Below are 16,346 nucleotides of genomic sequence, written 5' to 3'. Positions count from 1 at the left end.
ATGCTGCCTGCGATGAGGCTGCTCTAAAGCAAATTCTCTGCAATCAATCAGGCACATTTTGTATATGGACAGTGAAAGGATGGTCATCTCCATGCTCTCCCTTTCAGCTCAGGAGAGAGAATTACTGTGGGAAACATATCTTTTAACAACTGCAGTGGGAAAAGAAAATTATGGAAAAGAAGGAATGCAGGAAATAAAAATCTTTCAACTCCTTCTTTTTGTTCCAGGTTATGAGATATTTTCCTCCTTGAGGCTTTCTGGGAACTGGCAGTAACTGGGTTCCCATGTGGGAGGTCTCCTCCATAGCTGTCTGCAATGGCTTCTCTGCGCTCCCTTGAGAGTATCCTCTTCCACACGGATTACTCTGAGGCAAGAGCTATTTAACGGCTAACGGGAAGTTTATGGGAACTTGGTGTTAATCCTTCTGTTCTGTAAAACATTACTGGCTGCACTGTTTCCTGAATGTCAAGCAAACAATTCCGAGTTCCCACTTTAACTGTTAGTTGCATTTAACCTCTAGTGCTACTTGTCAGTTTGCCTTTTTGTTTAGCAGCTCTTTGAGGAACTCAGTGTGAACGAGAATTGTAGCATTTCTAGCTGCACCATGGTCCAGAAAAACTGTAGAAGCCCAGGACTGTTTCAGGTTGTATTTCCTGTGGTGCTGTGGCTAAGGAGCACCCTGGCATGGGGCTAAGCAGAAAGGTTTTCTGCAGTGAGCAGTTACTTACTGGGACTCCTGGCCTTCCAGGAGCTGTCGATAAGTAGCAATCTCTTGCTCAAGCCGAGTCTTGATATCCATGAGGATCTTGTACTCGCTGTTCTGGCGCTCCATGTCCCCTCGGAGCTCAGCCAGCTGCGCCTCCACGGTGCCAATGAGGCCCTGGATCTGCGCAAGCTGGGCGCTGTATCGCCCTTCCGTGTCTGCCAGGGTGCTCTCCAGAGCCGCTTTCTGCATGCAGGGGGGTGGAGGGAGATCACAGAAAGGTTGCAGCCAGATTCAGGACTGTGTGGAGGGAGGGGAATAGGTACCCTTCCAGGGGGGATGCCCATGCAGTGTGGATTGTAACGTACCATGCTGAGCTGGGACTGAAGTTCTATCTCCAGTCCTTGGAGGGTGCGTCGCAGGTCAGTGACTTCAGACTGGCTACTCTGAAGTTGCTCAGTGTTGATAGCGACTTCCCGGTTCAGCTCCTCAGTCTGAAACAGAGAACACAATTACAGGAGAAATATGGGGCCTCCAAGCACTGGCCCTAAGGCTTTCACAGCAGTTTTGTTCCCTGGATTGTTTCAGTATTTGTACAGTGGGAAGTTTTTTCTACCTTGCTGTGGAACCAGGCCTCAGCATCCTTCCTGTTCTTCTCAGCCATGACTTCATACTGGTCTCTCATGTCAGCCAGGATCTTGGACAGGTCAATGCCTGGAGCAGAGTCCAGTTCAACACTGACTTCGCCAGCTATTTGCCCTCCCAGGGCACTCATTTCCTGTGTGGACATGGCAAAGGAAGACAAAAGAGGGTACAATCATAAACTGAAAACATATGAACCTTCCATTCTTTCTGACTGACTCCCCTTAAATACTTGCAAGGGGATCTTTAGTTTCCCAGTCTACACAGAAATCTTGCCGTCACTGTTGGAGAGCCCAGGACAACCCTGGGGGACTCCCCATTTAAACATGCTGCTTTTCTAATGTCACTTTCACACTTTTTCTTACCTCCTCGTGGTTCTTCTTGAGGTAGGCCAGCTCCTCCTTCAGGTTCTCGATCTGCAGCTCCAGGTCCGCCCTGGCCAGGGTCAGCTCATCCAAGACCCTGCGCAGGCCGTTGATGTCGGCCTCCACACTCATGCGCAGAGCCTGCTCCGTCTCAAACCTTGACAAAGCAAAGCCAAGCTGCTCAGGTGAGCTGACTGAGCCAGCCCATTGTCACACATACCACTTGCTGTAAATGGTTCTGGCTTTGTGGGGTTTGTGATGTAGCAAATGTTGCCCCAGCATTAAACTTTTCTCCACGTGTCTTACATGATACAAGATTTTCCATGGTGGAGATGGTGCTTTAAGCAAATACAGAAAGGGCTGAACTTCCAAGGACTGGATCAAACTAGTGCTCATACAGAGGTTTTATAGGCATTCCTTTCTCTTTCACAGCTACTGCCCTTTGGCTCAACAAGGGTTTTTACTTTTTTCCTGTGAGAAATGACTCACTTGGTTTTGAAGTCGTCGGCAGCCAGCCTGGCATTGTCGATCTGCAGGACCATCCTTGCGTTGTCGATAGTGGCATCAAGGATCTACAAACAGAAGGAGTTCATTGCTGGGGCTGAAACAACCGTGTGTGTTCTGCCCTGATGTGAAGATAGAAGAGTTAAGATCCTGGTTCACTTGCAGCTGCACCAAATAAAAGTGTATTTCATTTGGTCTCGGTAGGGAAGCATCAATGATCTACAACAAATACACAGCACAGGTTTATCACCACACTTTAGCCACGAGTGTTGGGTATGGGTACATCCTCTTCCTCTTGTCTGGCATATGAAGAGGCTTTTAGCTGCAGGTCCCACAGTGAGACATAACCATGTGCTGTCTTAGAGGGAGAGGACTTTGGTGAGCCTGGGGGTAGGGCTGCAGCGAGAAACCAGTTCCCTGCAGAGCTGCAGGGCAGCCAGGCCTGCAGACTCCTCCTAGCAGAAGCTGTTCTCATGCCATGTTTTCTTAGCAGTGGGAAGTGGTTACAAGGTCTTTATGATTTTAAAACAAATGACATTTTTGTGTATCATAAACTATATGAGATCATATTCCGTTTGCCCAGTCTCTGAACACGTTTTTATTTCCTAGAGTATCCAGGACAGTGTTTATTGATTCTTCTAATGCCTCATGAAAGCTTCTACAGGAAATTTTGTTTATTTAGAGATAATCCCTGTTAATTTTTACCTAGAAATCGTGTCTGGTTTTGCCTGCCACTTTTAAAACTCAAAAGGTCACCCACAAAATCATCAGGAGCAACATTTTCTCTCCCCTAACTAAAGGGAGTGAAAGACATAAGGAGAAGACCTCATTGCCGGTTCGGCCTGTCCCGTTAGCTCAGGTTTAAATTCAGTGCAGAATGTGAATGACTGAAGCAAGGAGAAAGTGTGGGAATGGTCATGACCTTCGGGCTGAGCTGGGAAAACTGAACCTCTGGTTTTCATTCATTTATTTATACAGCTTAATCAGCTGCTACCTCTGTTTTCCAGGGTGTGCATCATCTCCAAGTAATCTATTATCAGGTACCCATGAGGTGTTGGGGCAAATCCTACATTTAGATGTGGGATTGATACTGCATGTCTGCCACTTCCTTCTTGCATAAGCCAAATGTTTCAGCACCTATACTGCAATACTGCAGTTCCAAGCTTAAGGAAGTGAAGTGTGAAAGAAAAATAAATCTGTGATGGTGAAATCTTAAGCCACTATCTCCACATTTACAAAACTGCTTCACAGATTTGTATTGTTCCTGTTAAAGCAGTGTATGTGTGCCTCAGGTTCTCCAAGCTGTGTGGCATGTAGCAGCTTACAGAGGCAGGCAGGTTGCTGTCACTGTATGACTCTCTTCATATTTATCAGAATATATATGGTCATGCATCTATTCAAAGATCATGTATGTGTAGATGACCAGCAAGTGTGTATATGTGTGCATAGATAAATACATAGATGCTTTTATCAGCTAATTAAGTACTAAGGCACCTCAGACTGATTGCTTTGCACATCCTCTTGGCTAATACTTGAAGAGTAGGTAATTCCATGCTGATAATTTCCTTTCCATGCCCAATCCCTGCATACTCATTTCATCTTCCTCCCCTTTCCAGACGCTGCAATGCCTTCTGGGTGTTCACGGGTTTTTATGCTTCCCACTTAAATGCAAATCTAAGATGATTTGAAATAACTATTAGCACCTACCTTGTCTCGAAGGTCCTCAATAGTGTTGTAATAAGCACTGTAGTCCCGAGCTGGGCCTGGGCCCTGCTTTTGGTACCATTCTCGGATTTTGGTTTCAAGGTTCGAGTTTGCGTCTTCCAGAGCTCGCACCTTCTCCAGGTAGGATGCGAGGCGCTCGTTCAGGCTTTGCATAGTTGCCTTTTCATTGCCCGAGAGGAGGCCATCCATACCACCCAGGCCTCCACCGAACCCACCACTAAAGCTGCTGCTGAAACTACTTCCATATCCCCCTCCCAAGCTGCTTCCTAGGCCAGAAGAGACAAACCTAGCAGAAGAGACGGACACCCCTCGGCCTCCAGAGCCCCCGTGGATGCTGGGAGCCCTGAAGGAGCCTCCAAACCGGGCTGAGGAGATGCCAGGTCCCCCTGCCACTGAAGAGGAAAATTGCCTGAAGCTGTAACTGGCCATGGTAAGAAACAGCAAGGACCTGACCAAAGCCTCGGCGCCCACGGTCGCTGATCCTGCAGCAGGAGTGTCTCTGCTCCCCCACCACAGCTCTTTTATGCCTGCTACAATGGGAGTTGTCTCCAGAACGTGTTATCTGAGACCCATGGAATTTATCAGCCTTAAGCCTTCTGCCAGCACGGCAACCCCTCTCATTGGTCAGCGGCAGTGCAGTGGGCTGTTTCTTCCCCAAATACCTTCACATACAGGTGCTGATTCCCTCCCCCTGCCTGCTGCCTCTTGAGGCAGAAGGTGGGGTTCAGAGCAGGTCCCCCCCCTGCGAGGAGCATTCTTCAGTCTAGTTACAGTTTAGCCACATGGAGACAAAGGGCCGGAGTGCCCGTCCCGCTGCAGCCAGCACCTACCCACAGCCAAGGCACACAAAGGCTTTCTTCATGTGATCTCAGGAAAGAGGGAGTTAGTAATTGTTAGACTGATAACAGAGCTTGAAAGGAGCCCAAATGGTGAGCAACGTGTGTGGACCTGGATAAAACAGCTTCCCACCCCTCCGTTTTCCTTCCTCCCCCTCAGAAAAACTCCTTCAGAAGTAACATCTTCACTGTTTCTTTTCTGCTCTTTGTTCCTTTTGGGCTGACAGTAGAAGAGGGGGGCTGACAGAGAACATGCCTGGTCGGAAGGATCCTGGTTTTCCTCAAAGGAGCTCTTTGAAGGAGGAAGTGAGCTGCCCTTCCAGCATGTGCAGCTTCAGGGAGGCACCAGAACCAGCAGAAATTCTGCTACCAGCAAGTGTTCCCACTAAGCAGAACTTTGAGGCACAGACGCATGAAGTGATGTTTCAATGAGAAATCCATTTAATACCAACAGAAAGAATTAAAGCTAAGCCAAGTGAAATGCATACTCTGTGCGGGGGCCCTTCTACACCACCCGTTAGTGCTGTGCTCATTGTGTACAGAGAGAAATGTCCAACTGCAGGGCAAATACAGGGAGGGTAAAAGAACAAATACACAGACTGGAAGCTGGCCAAGGCACCTGCTCAGCACCCCCCTCGGTCTGTATCGATTTCTGAGGCTGGAGCAGGAAGAGGAATTGTGCAGTGACTCAGGCACACAATGTAGTACTTGATACGTACAAATACAGTGTGTAAACCAAGCTCCATCGGGCTGTGCAGCCTGGGCACGGTCCAGCCCAGTGCTTTTCTTTCTGCAGAGGCTGTACAGCCTTTCCTAAGGTGTACAGGAACCCTCCAATTTGTCATTCAGATCTCTTGTAGATCTGAATGTCCTCCTCAGCCCTGGGTAGGAAAAACCAGCCCAGCAGGTAACTGTTCCAAGGCCTGCGCATAGGTGGAATAATAGCAGCAGACAGTCACAGTCTGCCTGCAAACAGAAGGAGAGCTTCAGAACAGGTGTTTCATTGTTAAACATTAAATCCACAGTTAGAATATACCGTGTGCTTTTCTTCACTGAACAGCCGTGCGAGAAGCTTAAAGAAGAACAGGTACCAGTGCAATCTGCTTCCTCTCTTGCTGCAAGAAGAGAGGAACATCCTTCCCTCTTGGTACTCCTGCCTCGACTCCCATGTCAGGACCTCCAAGTAGTGCATTTTGGGCTTTGCAAAAGAAAATGCACATGTATGATGCTGCATAATATTTTATGATCCAGTTCATGACAGCTGGGATCTGGAAGTGCTCTGCATTCCCTCTGATACCCCAAGTAAAGCCCAATAGACTGCACTGTGAGAACACTGGCAGTGTGCTGCCAGCAGCTTGGGTTTGCTTCAACCCATGGGTATAAAGTTCCCCCAACCTGAACTGTAATTCTTCATGGCAGCTTGGAAGTACACCTGGAAGTGTCAGGAGAGGAGGAGCTTGGGAGACGCTGTCAAATGGAGTAACTCTTGAATCTTATTTAAACCACCAAATGTATCCTAAGCTTCCAGTATCAAATCGGTCACTCAAGCAGCATTTTCACTAAAACTGCATCCTAAATTTTCAGGAAGCTTTTGGTTTTCTTTTAACTTCCCATGTGTCTTTTACCTACATGGCTGCATGTGCTTGTTTTGGTTTGGACTCTCTGGAGGTGATAACATAAACCTAAAAGCTTGGAAAAAGCCTTTAGTGTGGCAAAGTATTTGCTAAGAAAGTATGTGCTTTTATCATTCCACATAGGTCTTTTTTTCTCCCACTGCAGTAAACCTAATTTATTACAGGGTCAGCTTTTCCCTAAAGAAAATACAAGGAATGGCTAACAGAGGGAATTTCCTTTATCTGCAACTTATCTGAGGGAGATAAGCACATGAAGGAGAGACACATTTTTTTAAGGTAAAGTCATCCAGAAGGCTGGTGGAAGCAGCCCACAGCCGAGCTCTGCATCTCCCTTGCCTGCTCTGTGTTACTTGTCACTGCTGCTCTGTCAGTGTTCACGTTATTTCGGGGTATTTTTATTCATTGTCCTGAAACCCGTTTTTTATTGGCCTTGAGTGACACTGGTGAATACTTCACTCTTCTCACATCCTGCTAAATTTGCTTTTAGGGACTGCCAATGCACTTACAATAAAATGAACTCTGTGAGCATTCTAACCTACTTTATCAGTGCCCGAGATTCCACAGATGCCTCTGTGAATGAATGAGCAAAGCCAGGTTATCATTCTGAATTCACCTTGGAAATCTTCAAGTGTTTATCCCTTCTGAGATTCATTCTTTCTACCTCTGCTTCCGTCAGTGAAAATGGGCTTCTGGACTCTTCTGCGTGCACATTCTCAGTCTTCATCTCTTCCCTTGCTCATGAAAGCTTTGGCTGTCCCACCCCGCTGATCATGTCATTTGCCTTCTTAAAGCGCCGGTGTTACACGCTTTGCTCTCCTCCTGAAGATCGTGGCCATGAAACCTTTGAATCACTTTAATTCAAACACAAAACTTTGGGTTTTTTTATTTTCAGCCTTGTCGTGAGCAGAACCAATGATAACAAGAAGTCCTCTGCAGCTGGGACTAAAGTAATGGTGTCGAATGTCAGCTGAAGCTACAATTCTTGGCTTTCTTGCTTTTATATCCCATCATTAATCTTTTTCTTAATCCTCATAAGCCTCACATTGCCATCTTTTCACTGACTGTGCCAGCAGATCCAAAGACAAGAGTGTTGATGTGCTGTGAGGCAGGTCCCAGCACATGCACCTGGCTGGGAGCAGTTGGAAGGAGGGGGTGCAGGGAGAGGGAGCAGCAATGTTCTCTTCCTCAAAAATGCTAGTTTCGCAAAGCAGAGGGAATGTGATTTGGTGAAGAGACATACATGAGGTGCCCTGTTCCTGCGGTGAAAGGGATGAGAAGTGAGGTCCTGGAAGGGATCAGTATGAGGAAAACACACAATGGGTCATAAAGAACTCAAATACTTCAATAGCTGAGAGCGATGCAAATGCTCAACTCCTTGAAGCTGGACATGGTGTGTGCTTTTGCAATACCTCAGTGTTGTCTCTGTTTCCCTAGAAACAGAAATACCTTTAAACTCTTGACTTCCCTCTCAATCCAGAGCTATAATTCTAGTGCACATCAGGGAGTGAAGTACCTGAGCTAGGAAAGGAAATAGATTTTCTTCTAGCAGGATTAAAACTGGTGTGGGAAGAAAGGATCAGTTAAGACACCAAGCTCTGATGAATGAAAGATAAGTCACTGGCTGTATTTTTATACTTCCTTTATGCTGTTATCTGGCTGGTAAATCTCAGCAAGGTATGATGGGGCTGGAAACTACTACTGAGTCCAAGGTCTAACTGCTGAGAGGCCGGGTTCCAAAAGTCAGGTTTCTGCAGGCAGCTCAACAGGCAGTGCCAAAAGCAAATAGACTGAACCTGTCCCTGGCTTCAGAGGAAGAAAGTCTCTGCTGGATCTGGCCGGGCCAGCTGCAGCGCTGCCTGATTCACATGCAGGAGGGCCCCGGGGGGGGTTTCCCATAGGCCACATGGAAAATTCCTACTATACAAAATATAGTCCCAAACTTGATAGAAACACAGAGCAGGCTGGATTCATACACAGAGAGATGAGCTGCTTTATTCTGTTTGTGTCTGTAAAACATTTGGAGAGCACGCTTGTGTTTTTATTATTTAGATCTATGGTTATGGGTTCATATATTTGTATTCATATGTGCATATGTTATTATTTCTTTTAATAATTTTATGAGAGCATATTCTGATCATTGTGACAATCCACAGCTTCCAGTAAGGGAAGAGATTTTGCTGTGTGAGCATGGAACATGTGCTGGATCAAATGAGAAAATGAGGAGCTCTTTGTACCCTGCTGATGGATCCCTTCAGCTGGGCTGGGGCTCTGCTGATCCTACAATGGTTTCAGACTGGCTTTTGCTTGAGAGAAATTCTTAGAGTCTCCAGATCTCTGTTAGGTTCAGTGAGAAAACCCAGCTCTGTTGCTCTGCGAGGGCAAGTCCTGGAGCCACACTGGCTCGAGGAGCTGCTGCCAGGGAGGTGTTTTAAACCAGCTTTTCTCCTGGTGACTGCCAGCTCACAGGAAACGTGTTCAGCAGCCCTGGGGTGTCAGCCTAGTGTGGCCGCACACCCTTGGGACCAGGAAGGGGGATTTCTAACTATGCTGAACAGTCTGTTTTCAAACAGGAGTAGCTTACAGGCAGTGTCACAGTCAGTGGGTTTGGGGTGCGTTCCCTTCCTGGGCAGCCCTGGCACTGAGACCTGTGGTTTTCCACCAGCCTCAGACACTTGGATTTAGCTTTAAATCTTTCTTTAAGCAAAAAGTAAGGTCTGCATTGACTGCCTAGGTGTTTAGGGCGGCCCATCACCCCCAAATCAAGCTGATTGGAATACGTGCTTAGTGCCTTTTCACTCTTTTCTCATGGGCTCATCTGTAATAACTAATAAAACCTCTCGGATTCTGCTGACATGATTCCTAAGAGCATTTTCAACAGAAAGGAAGCATCAGCATTTGTGTAAAATCTTTTTGTTTGTCTGGAACCACCATGAACTTTCTGGTACTGCTGTCACTTTTGACAGTCTGACATGGGGTTATGGGAAGGAGCTGAACTCACAGTAGAAATGTATGAAGAAGGCTGTGAGCGCCTTTGATCCGCAGCCTGGCTCCGGCTGCCAGGGCTGGAGAGCGCCGGAGCGTGTGCCAGGGGAAAGGTGTTCCCTGGAGCCAGCCTTCGCACGGCAGCTCCGAGCGTGGGCTTCTAAACGTGGCTCATTAGGAGTAATTGCAGCCTCCATAAACTTCTCTTTAGGCGGCACTAAACCAGTTACGGGAGTCAGCCCCAGCACTCTTGGAACTGCACGTTCACTGTAGCAGCCGTCAGAGAGCATTTGCTCTTGATGTCTGTCATAGGCTGAGAATACTTAAGAAATGTGGAGGTTTGTTGGGATGTTGCGTATTACATGAAACTTCATAGAAATGCCTCACTTGGAACACAGAAAGGGTTTGCTACAGGAAGGTTTGTACTTGCTTAACTTCCTGCTGCTATTTTCATGATGGTAGGCTGGTAAATGTATGAAATATCACAGAAGTAGCTTCCTTTTGCCTGATTTTTTACCAGAGGCCCAGTCAATCAGATTCTGTTCTCATCCCCTGAGGTGGGAGGTGCAGGGGGGACCCTGCCCTGCAAGGACTGAGTGGAGTAGAGGGGCCTGGCCAGGCTGTGCCTGGGGGTACCATGTCCTTGGAGCCAGGAGTGCAAGAGACAAAGCTGCGAGACCCAGGAGCAGTTTGGAAACAGCAGCATTCCTGTGGGACTAGGTCCTGCATGGCCTCATCCCGCGTGAGCCCTTCAGAGAATTCAGTCCACTCATTTCAGGTTCTTGGTTTGGTTTCTTCTTTATTTCCCCCTCTCATCTTCATCAGACCTCCTGAAATTGTTGCGTTGTGCAGGTGGGGATGATTAAGTTCCAGAATTAAGAAACTCAAACACACCCAAAGATTATAATGTCCAAAACCTTTGGCAGCAGTGACAGCACCAAGTGTTGGTATCTCCACAGTCCCCCCCTACAGGCCTCCTTTTTAAACACAGCAGCATTTAATTCAATCTCATCCTTAAACTCCCGCTCCTCACCAGGCTCCCGGCTGGCTGCACCAGGCCCTGTTGCTGCTAAATGAGTTGAAAACGGACACAAAGCAAATTCAAATCTAACTCAGCGCAAGGTGAAAGGACAATCCAGGAGGTTTGGACTGAATCTGAATTTGCTGATTTCATATGGAGTTAACTCAAAACCTTCAGGCAGAATTATGTGAAGCGTGCATTTCCTTTTTCTTTTCCCTGTCCCTTGGAATGAATTAATTTCTAACCTTTTTGCTGTCTGTTTGGTTTATTACCCCCTCTGGTATCACAGTGTTACTGCTGTGAAAAACATACCAATTTTGTTCTTATTTGAGCTGTTCTTGCCTTGGCCCAGCCGCTTCCCAGGGCTGAGGCCTGAATTTAACTTTGACATTGTTTTGAACAGTTTCTGTCCCAAATCCTGTGGTATGTTTTCTGTATTTGTCACTAGAGGATGCTGTGGGAACCGCCACACTCTGGCTGACTCAGAGCAAGCCAGTCCCTTGTACTGTGTTCTGCTGTGGGGTGAGTCAGGGGAGCAGAACTGCATTCCCTGGTGTCAACGCTGCCAATGCAGGCTGATTCCAGCTCACCCTGTCTTGTTGTGATGGGATTTGATATTACAGTGGGCAGATTATGCCCTGGTAAGTCCTGACTAGTAACTCCACCAGGTAAAGCCAAAGGAAAGCCGGAGGCTGGTGTGCTCAGCTCGGCTCAGCCCAGCTCCTTTCTGGGCTCAGAAACATTCTTTCTCTTCCAGCTATGGTCAGAGAAGGTCTTCCATCCCTCAGTCCATTCTGGCTGGCTAATGCTGAGGTTTAGGCCTGGTTTTTGAGGTAATCAGCACTGGCTGATATGAGAAGTAACATGGAGCATAAAGCAGAACATGAGCCTCTGTTAGCTTGGTCAGAGCATGAGTCCTGCTGTGACTCACGGGAGAGGCACTTTTGCTTTGACTTTACAAATCTCCTTTGTTTTCTAGGGAAATAGTTTCTCTGACTCATCTCTCTTTACTGCTGTGCTGAAAATTCAGCTTTGGTTTGTAACATGTAGAGAGTTTGATGCCTTTTTAAATAAATTATCCAAGAAGGTGATATTTTCCGTGACCTGAACCTGTTTGCAAACCAGTGGGCAAGGGAAAAGCTATTTGGCAGAATACAGGATTGCTTCTTGTGCTGCTCAGAGAACAATGAAGCTTGTGAGACCCACCCTGCATTCCTGGGCAGCTGAGTCACTCACCCAGAGGTGGTGGACCCTGTTCAGCTGCTTTCTTCCACTCCAGATCAAAGGGTGAAACAGGGATTTGTAGGGTTTGAGTGAGATATTGCACCCATTTGTCTTCCTCTGTTGAGCCCAAAGAATGTCAGTGTGTTACAGGAAGGGGAGCAGATTTAGTAGGAATGGTTGAGCCTTGCCTCTACCCTGCCACCCTCCTGCCGTCCCTCCAGAGCACTAGAACCATGGAGCTGGGAATACTGGCCTAGGAAATAAGAGAACACAATTCCTTTATTTTGAATCAGCAGATAAAGGACCTGAGCCCAGATCATCCAACATGTCAGGAGGAATAATCCTAACAATGGAACTTAGTGTTATAAGGAGAACTTCTTTTTCACACTCATCACCCATTTCCTGAACAAATCCTTTGCTTTTATTGAACAAGTTTAGGAAGAGCCCTCGTCTGGAAGCTGCCAGGAGAGGACTGATTTCTCCTTTAGTGGCCCAAGTGAAAATGGTTTTGATTTGACAAAAATCGCATGAAATGTTGGGGTTAATTTATCCTCATTGTTTCAGATCAGCTGCTGAACCGGCAGATCAAGGACTTGCACAGCCATTGCGATGCACACTCTGAAAAGGAACTTCACCCATCCCTTGTTCTTCCTAGAGGTGTCACTCTTGAGTTTAACGTGAATGTATTCATTCCTCTCTGATCTTTTTATCCCTACACCACCTGGTTGTTAGGATACACACATTTCTTTGCGACCTTCTTACATATACACCCAACCGTAGTTTCTCTCTGAAGATATATCTCATTTAAATACAATATTAATATACCAAAGAGATTGGCAGACACAGATTTCTTTGCATTGCAGAAAAGTAAAGTTTTATTAGAGGCAGAAGGTAGATCACCAACTGCACTGCAGAGAAGTGCATGTACATACGGTGACTGCACATGGAGCACAGTATAAAAGGAAAAAGGAGAGAATTTTAGGAGAGTCCTAGAAATGATTCATCTTAACTTCATGGATAACATGTGCTGGGCAGGGGAGCAGTGCTGCTGTGTCTGGTGCTCTGGTGGCTTGTTCAATCAGGGAAGACCAGTGCATTGGTGGTATCTTAATACACTCTTGACTGCCCTGTGGAATGAAAGAAGAAAGCATTACTCTGATGGGGAAATCAAGAGTCTCTTGCAGCACGGACATTTCAAATGTATCCAGTATTTAAATGTCCATCTCTGTTAGCAAAAGCCTGGGAAAGGAGCTTAGGCTGTTCCTGTAACTGCAGCTAAGACACCTTGAAATTAAGAGATTTGACTGTGAATGCTTTAATCCCCGTTGTGATTGCAAAAGGGGTAGTATCAACAGGAAAAGGGACAAACCACAAAATATGAAAGCCACGGAAACAGGATAAATTAGGATCCTCTTTGGAACATATTTCTTACCTGCCTTGTCACCAGATTGCCCATGAGAGTAGGAAGTAGAATAAGAAGTGTGGGAGGACATTCCCCCTCCTTGGTTAGCTCCTTGAGATATTCTGTGCAAGGAAAGGAGTTTTAATGAAGGGAATGATAAATACATTCACAAAGAGCTGCTGTGACCGGATGTGCAGGTAACAGCTCAGCCTTTCCTGGACCTTGCCAATACTTCTGTATATTGTATATTTTGTTCCCTTCAGCTCTATTTTCCTAGAAAGTGGTAGAACCAGAAATAACAAGACTGTAGAAATAATTCTTATCCTGTCACAGCCCAGCTGTGCTTGCCCATCTGCTTATAGAAGGCAGTACAGGACAGTTTGGTTTTCCTCTGAAGGAATCACTCTGCAGAAAACAGGCCAAAAGGAACAGATTAACTGAACATGTCACGAACTGTGCTCTGCATTTTCCTCTGTGTTTGATGAGCTTAGTAAATTTATGTTATACACATTTCAGTGCAGATCCTGAGAAAATATGTGTTGTACTTAGATTTCAGCTACAGACTGGTAAAATTCTGCTCTGTCTTCTGTGAGTCCCAGTAAAGAAAAGGTTGTAGTAGGATTTATGTCCTTATTTGCAAACAGAATACATACACAATGTCCTGCTGTCCCTCCTGCAGCAGAGCCCGGTACTGAGCAATCTCCTGCTCCAGGCGGGTCTTGATGCCCAGGAGCATCTTGTACTCCTGGTTCTGACTCTCCATCTCACAGCGGATGCTGGCCAGCTCCTCCTCTACCGAGTTGATCTGCCCTTGGATCTGTTGCAGCAGGCAGCCGTAGCGAGATTCGGTTTCTGCCAAGGAGTTCTCCAGGGAGCCTTTCTGGAAGTGGGAATGCAGGAGTTGAGGACCGGAGCTGTGCCCCAGCCCGCTGGGAGGAGGGAAGGGCCCTCAGGCATCGTGCCCCACGTACCGTGCTGAGCTGCGCCTGCAGCTCGATCTCCAGGTTCTGCATTTCGCGCCGGAGCTCAGTGAGCTGGTGGCTGCTTGTCTGGATGTCCTGGCTGCTGGAAGTGACCTGGCGGTTGACTTCCTCGATCTGCAGGAGACAAAGCCCAAGCACAGTTTCTGGGTGAGAAAGTCCCTTCAGGGGGCAGGTTGGCTGACTGAGAGGCTGGAGAGCCAGGGAGCCTGTCAGCCTGTCCTCATGGATTCAGCCGAGTCCTTGCTCCATAGATCCTGACGTTCCACCCACCTTTGCCCTAGTCATTGCTACCGACATCAGAGCTACGTCCATGCTCCATCATGGGAGCAGAGTCATTGCTGCATACCTTGACTTCATACCACTGCTCCACCTCTCTGCGGTTCTTGTCAATGATCTGCTCGTATTCGTTCCTCAGGTCATTCAGTATCTTGGTCAGGTCTTGTCCAGGGGCAGCATTGACCTCCACACTCACATCGCCTCCAGTCTGAGACTGCAGCTGCCTCATCTCCTGCAGAGTGTGTGAAGAGAGAAGCAAAGAGGGCAGGTCATTGCTTGTGTTGGGGTCTGTGGTGAGAGCAGTGTGAAGGCACAAAGGAATGACAATCACATGAGATTAAGCTGAATTGCCTTGATATGTGACTTTGGGAACCTTGAAGAATCGTACCTCCTCATGGTTTCTCTTAAGAGCAATCAGCTCATCCTTCAGGGACTCGAGCTCGGATTCCAGGGAAGACCGAGTGCGAGTGAGATCATCCAGGATGTTTCTCAAGCCATTAATGTCAGCCTCCACAGTCTGACGGATTACCAACTCATTCTCATACCTGCACGAAAGAAAAAAAGAAGCATTACACATTCATTTCATTACCGTGTGTAGGCTTGATCACACCACTTGGGAGAGGGTTTCATACCCTGCTTTCAGGAATCCCTTAGGATTCATGAAACGAACGACATGCAAGGTTCCAGAGAGGTACTCACTTCATCCGGAAGTCATCAGCTGTCATCTTGCTGTTATCGATGTCCAGAATCATTTTGTTATTTTCCACAGTGGCAGCAATGATCTACAAAAGGAAAAGATGGAGAGAAGTCTTTCTGTGTCCCAGACTTCCAGGAGGAGAAGAAGGAAGGCCCAAAGCTTTGGTAGGGTGTTGTTGAGGGTCTTGGAATTGTTTCGTGCAGTTATACAGGGCCCACAGAAAGTTATGCCATGCCACAAGAACCGGTGTGTGCAAGCTTTTGGCTTCCCCAAACATTCTAATGAAAGAATATATTGATGGGGAAAGAATAGAAGAACTTTTGTGCTGGGAGATGCCCAATTTTCTGGGCTTCTTCACTCTGGGTGTATAAGGAACTGTTCTTATACACTGTCCCTGATGCTGTAATGTGTCTCATTTAAAAACAAAGCGGATTGTAAGGACAGACCTTGGTCCTTCCAGCTGATTACTGGTGCTGTCCTACCTGGTTCTGGAGTTGTTCAATGGTGTCGTAGTAGGAGCTGTAGTCCTTCGAAATGCTGGGAGCTTGTTTCCTGTACCACTCCCGGATGTGGTGCTCCAGCTGAGCATTTTCTTCCTCCAGCCTTCGCACCTTGTCCAGGTAGGCAGCGAGGCGGTCGTTGAGGTTCTGCATGGTGATCTTCTCATTGCCGTTGAGCAGGAGGTCCCCCCCGGCACCAAAGCCTCCTGCAAAGCCGCCACCAAAGCCCCCTCCTATGCAACCCCCAAAGCCCCCCGTGAGGCTGCCTGCGCTCATGCCCCCGCCATAGACAGTGCCACACGCTCCCCCCCCATAGCTGCCCCCGCCGACGACGGAGGAGGCGTAGCGCCTGCAGGAGACGGAGGAGCTGCGGCCGCTCCCGCCACCGCAGGCACCGCCACCGCCGCCACTGCGGTACGAGGTGCTGGATGTTCTCTTGATGCTGCAGCTCATGGTGGAAGGAATCAGAGATCCAGCCCCAAATGCAAAGCCCTCTGCAAGCTTGATGGAGACACTCCGAGTGCAGGCTGTGTCCTCGCTGAGGGCATTTATAGCCTGCTGGGTGGGTGTCAGCTGAAGGCAGCCCAGCTTCCCAGGAGGTTTGCCAGCCCCAGTGCTCATGCCAAAAGTGATGTGCTAAGGGGAATTTCTTTTGGGGCTTGGGACAGCCCTCCCCAGAGGTATTGTGTCTGTGTGCTGATTCACCTGAAGCACACACTGTAATTTCAGGTGGGTGGCTGTGTATTAGATTTTGTTTCAGATAGTGTGTTGCTGGCTACTTAGTGAGAGAGACTCATTTTAATGGTTCTTCTTTGTTCTTTGGAGTCATTTTTTGTTCACAGGTGGTGGTGA

The 16,346-nt window shown here is 47.4% G+C and overlaps 2 protein-coding genes across 2 annotated transcripts; both read right to left on the bottom strand.

The window, feature by feature from the left end:
- Nucleotides 1–724: 724 nt before the first annotated feature.
- On the bottom strand, nt 725–4,368 carry LOC308229457 (keratin, type I cytoskeletal 19; the record flags this gene model as incomplete). Its single annotated transcript, XM_080633505.1, has 6 exons — nt 725–949; nt 1,072–1,197; nt 1,320–1,481; nt 1,711–1,867; nt 2,200–2,282; nt 3,922–4,368. 6 exons carry the CDS (start codon nt 4,366–4,368, stop codon nt 725–727), a joined length of 1,200 nt encoding a protein of 399 aa, XP_080489631.1.
- Nucleotides 4,369–5,730: 1,362 nt separating this feature from the next.
- LOC308229436 (keratin, type I cytoskeletal 19-like) lies at nt 5,731–15,947 on the bottom strand (the record flags this gene model as incomplete). The annotated part of the gene is made up of 10 exons (XM_080633483.1): nt 5,731–5,741; nt 10,362–10,460; nt 11,649–11,753; nt 13,069–13,160; nt 13,692–13,918; nt 14,010–14,135; nt 14,368–14,529; nt 14,686–14,842; nt 14,997–15,079; nt 15,477–15,947. The coding sequence occupies 10 exons, from the start codon at nt 15,945–15,947 to the stop codon at nt 5,731–5,733; spliced, it is 1,533 nt and encodes a 510-aa protein (XP_080489609.1).
- Nucleotides 15,948–16,346: the final 399 nt, after the last annotated feature.

Source organism: Psittacula echo, assembly GCF_963264785.1.
Source record: "Psittacula echo genome assembly, chromosome: 23".
In the NCBI taxonomy this organism is placed as follows: Eukaryota; Metazoa; Chordata; class Aves; order Psittaciformes; family Psittacidae; genus Psittacula; species Psittacula echo.
The sequence above is the reverse complement of the archived record's forward strand: the minus strand, read 5'-3'. Positions and strand labels throughout refer to the sequence as shown.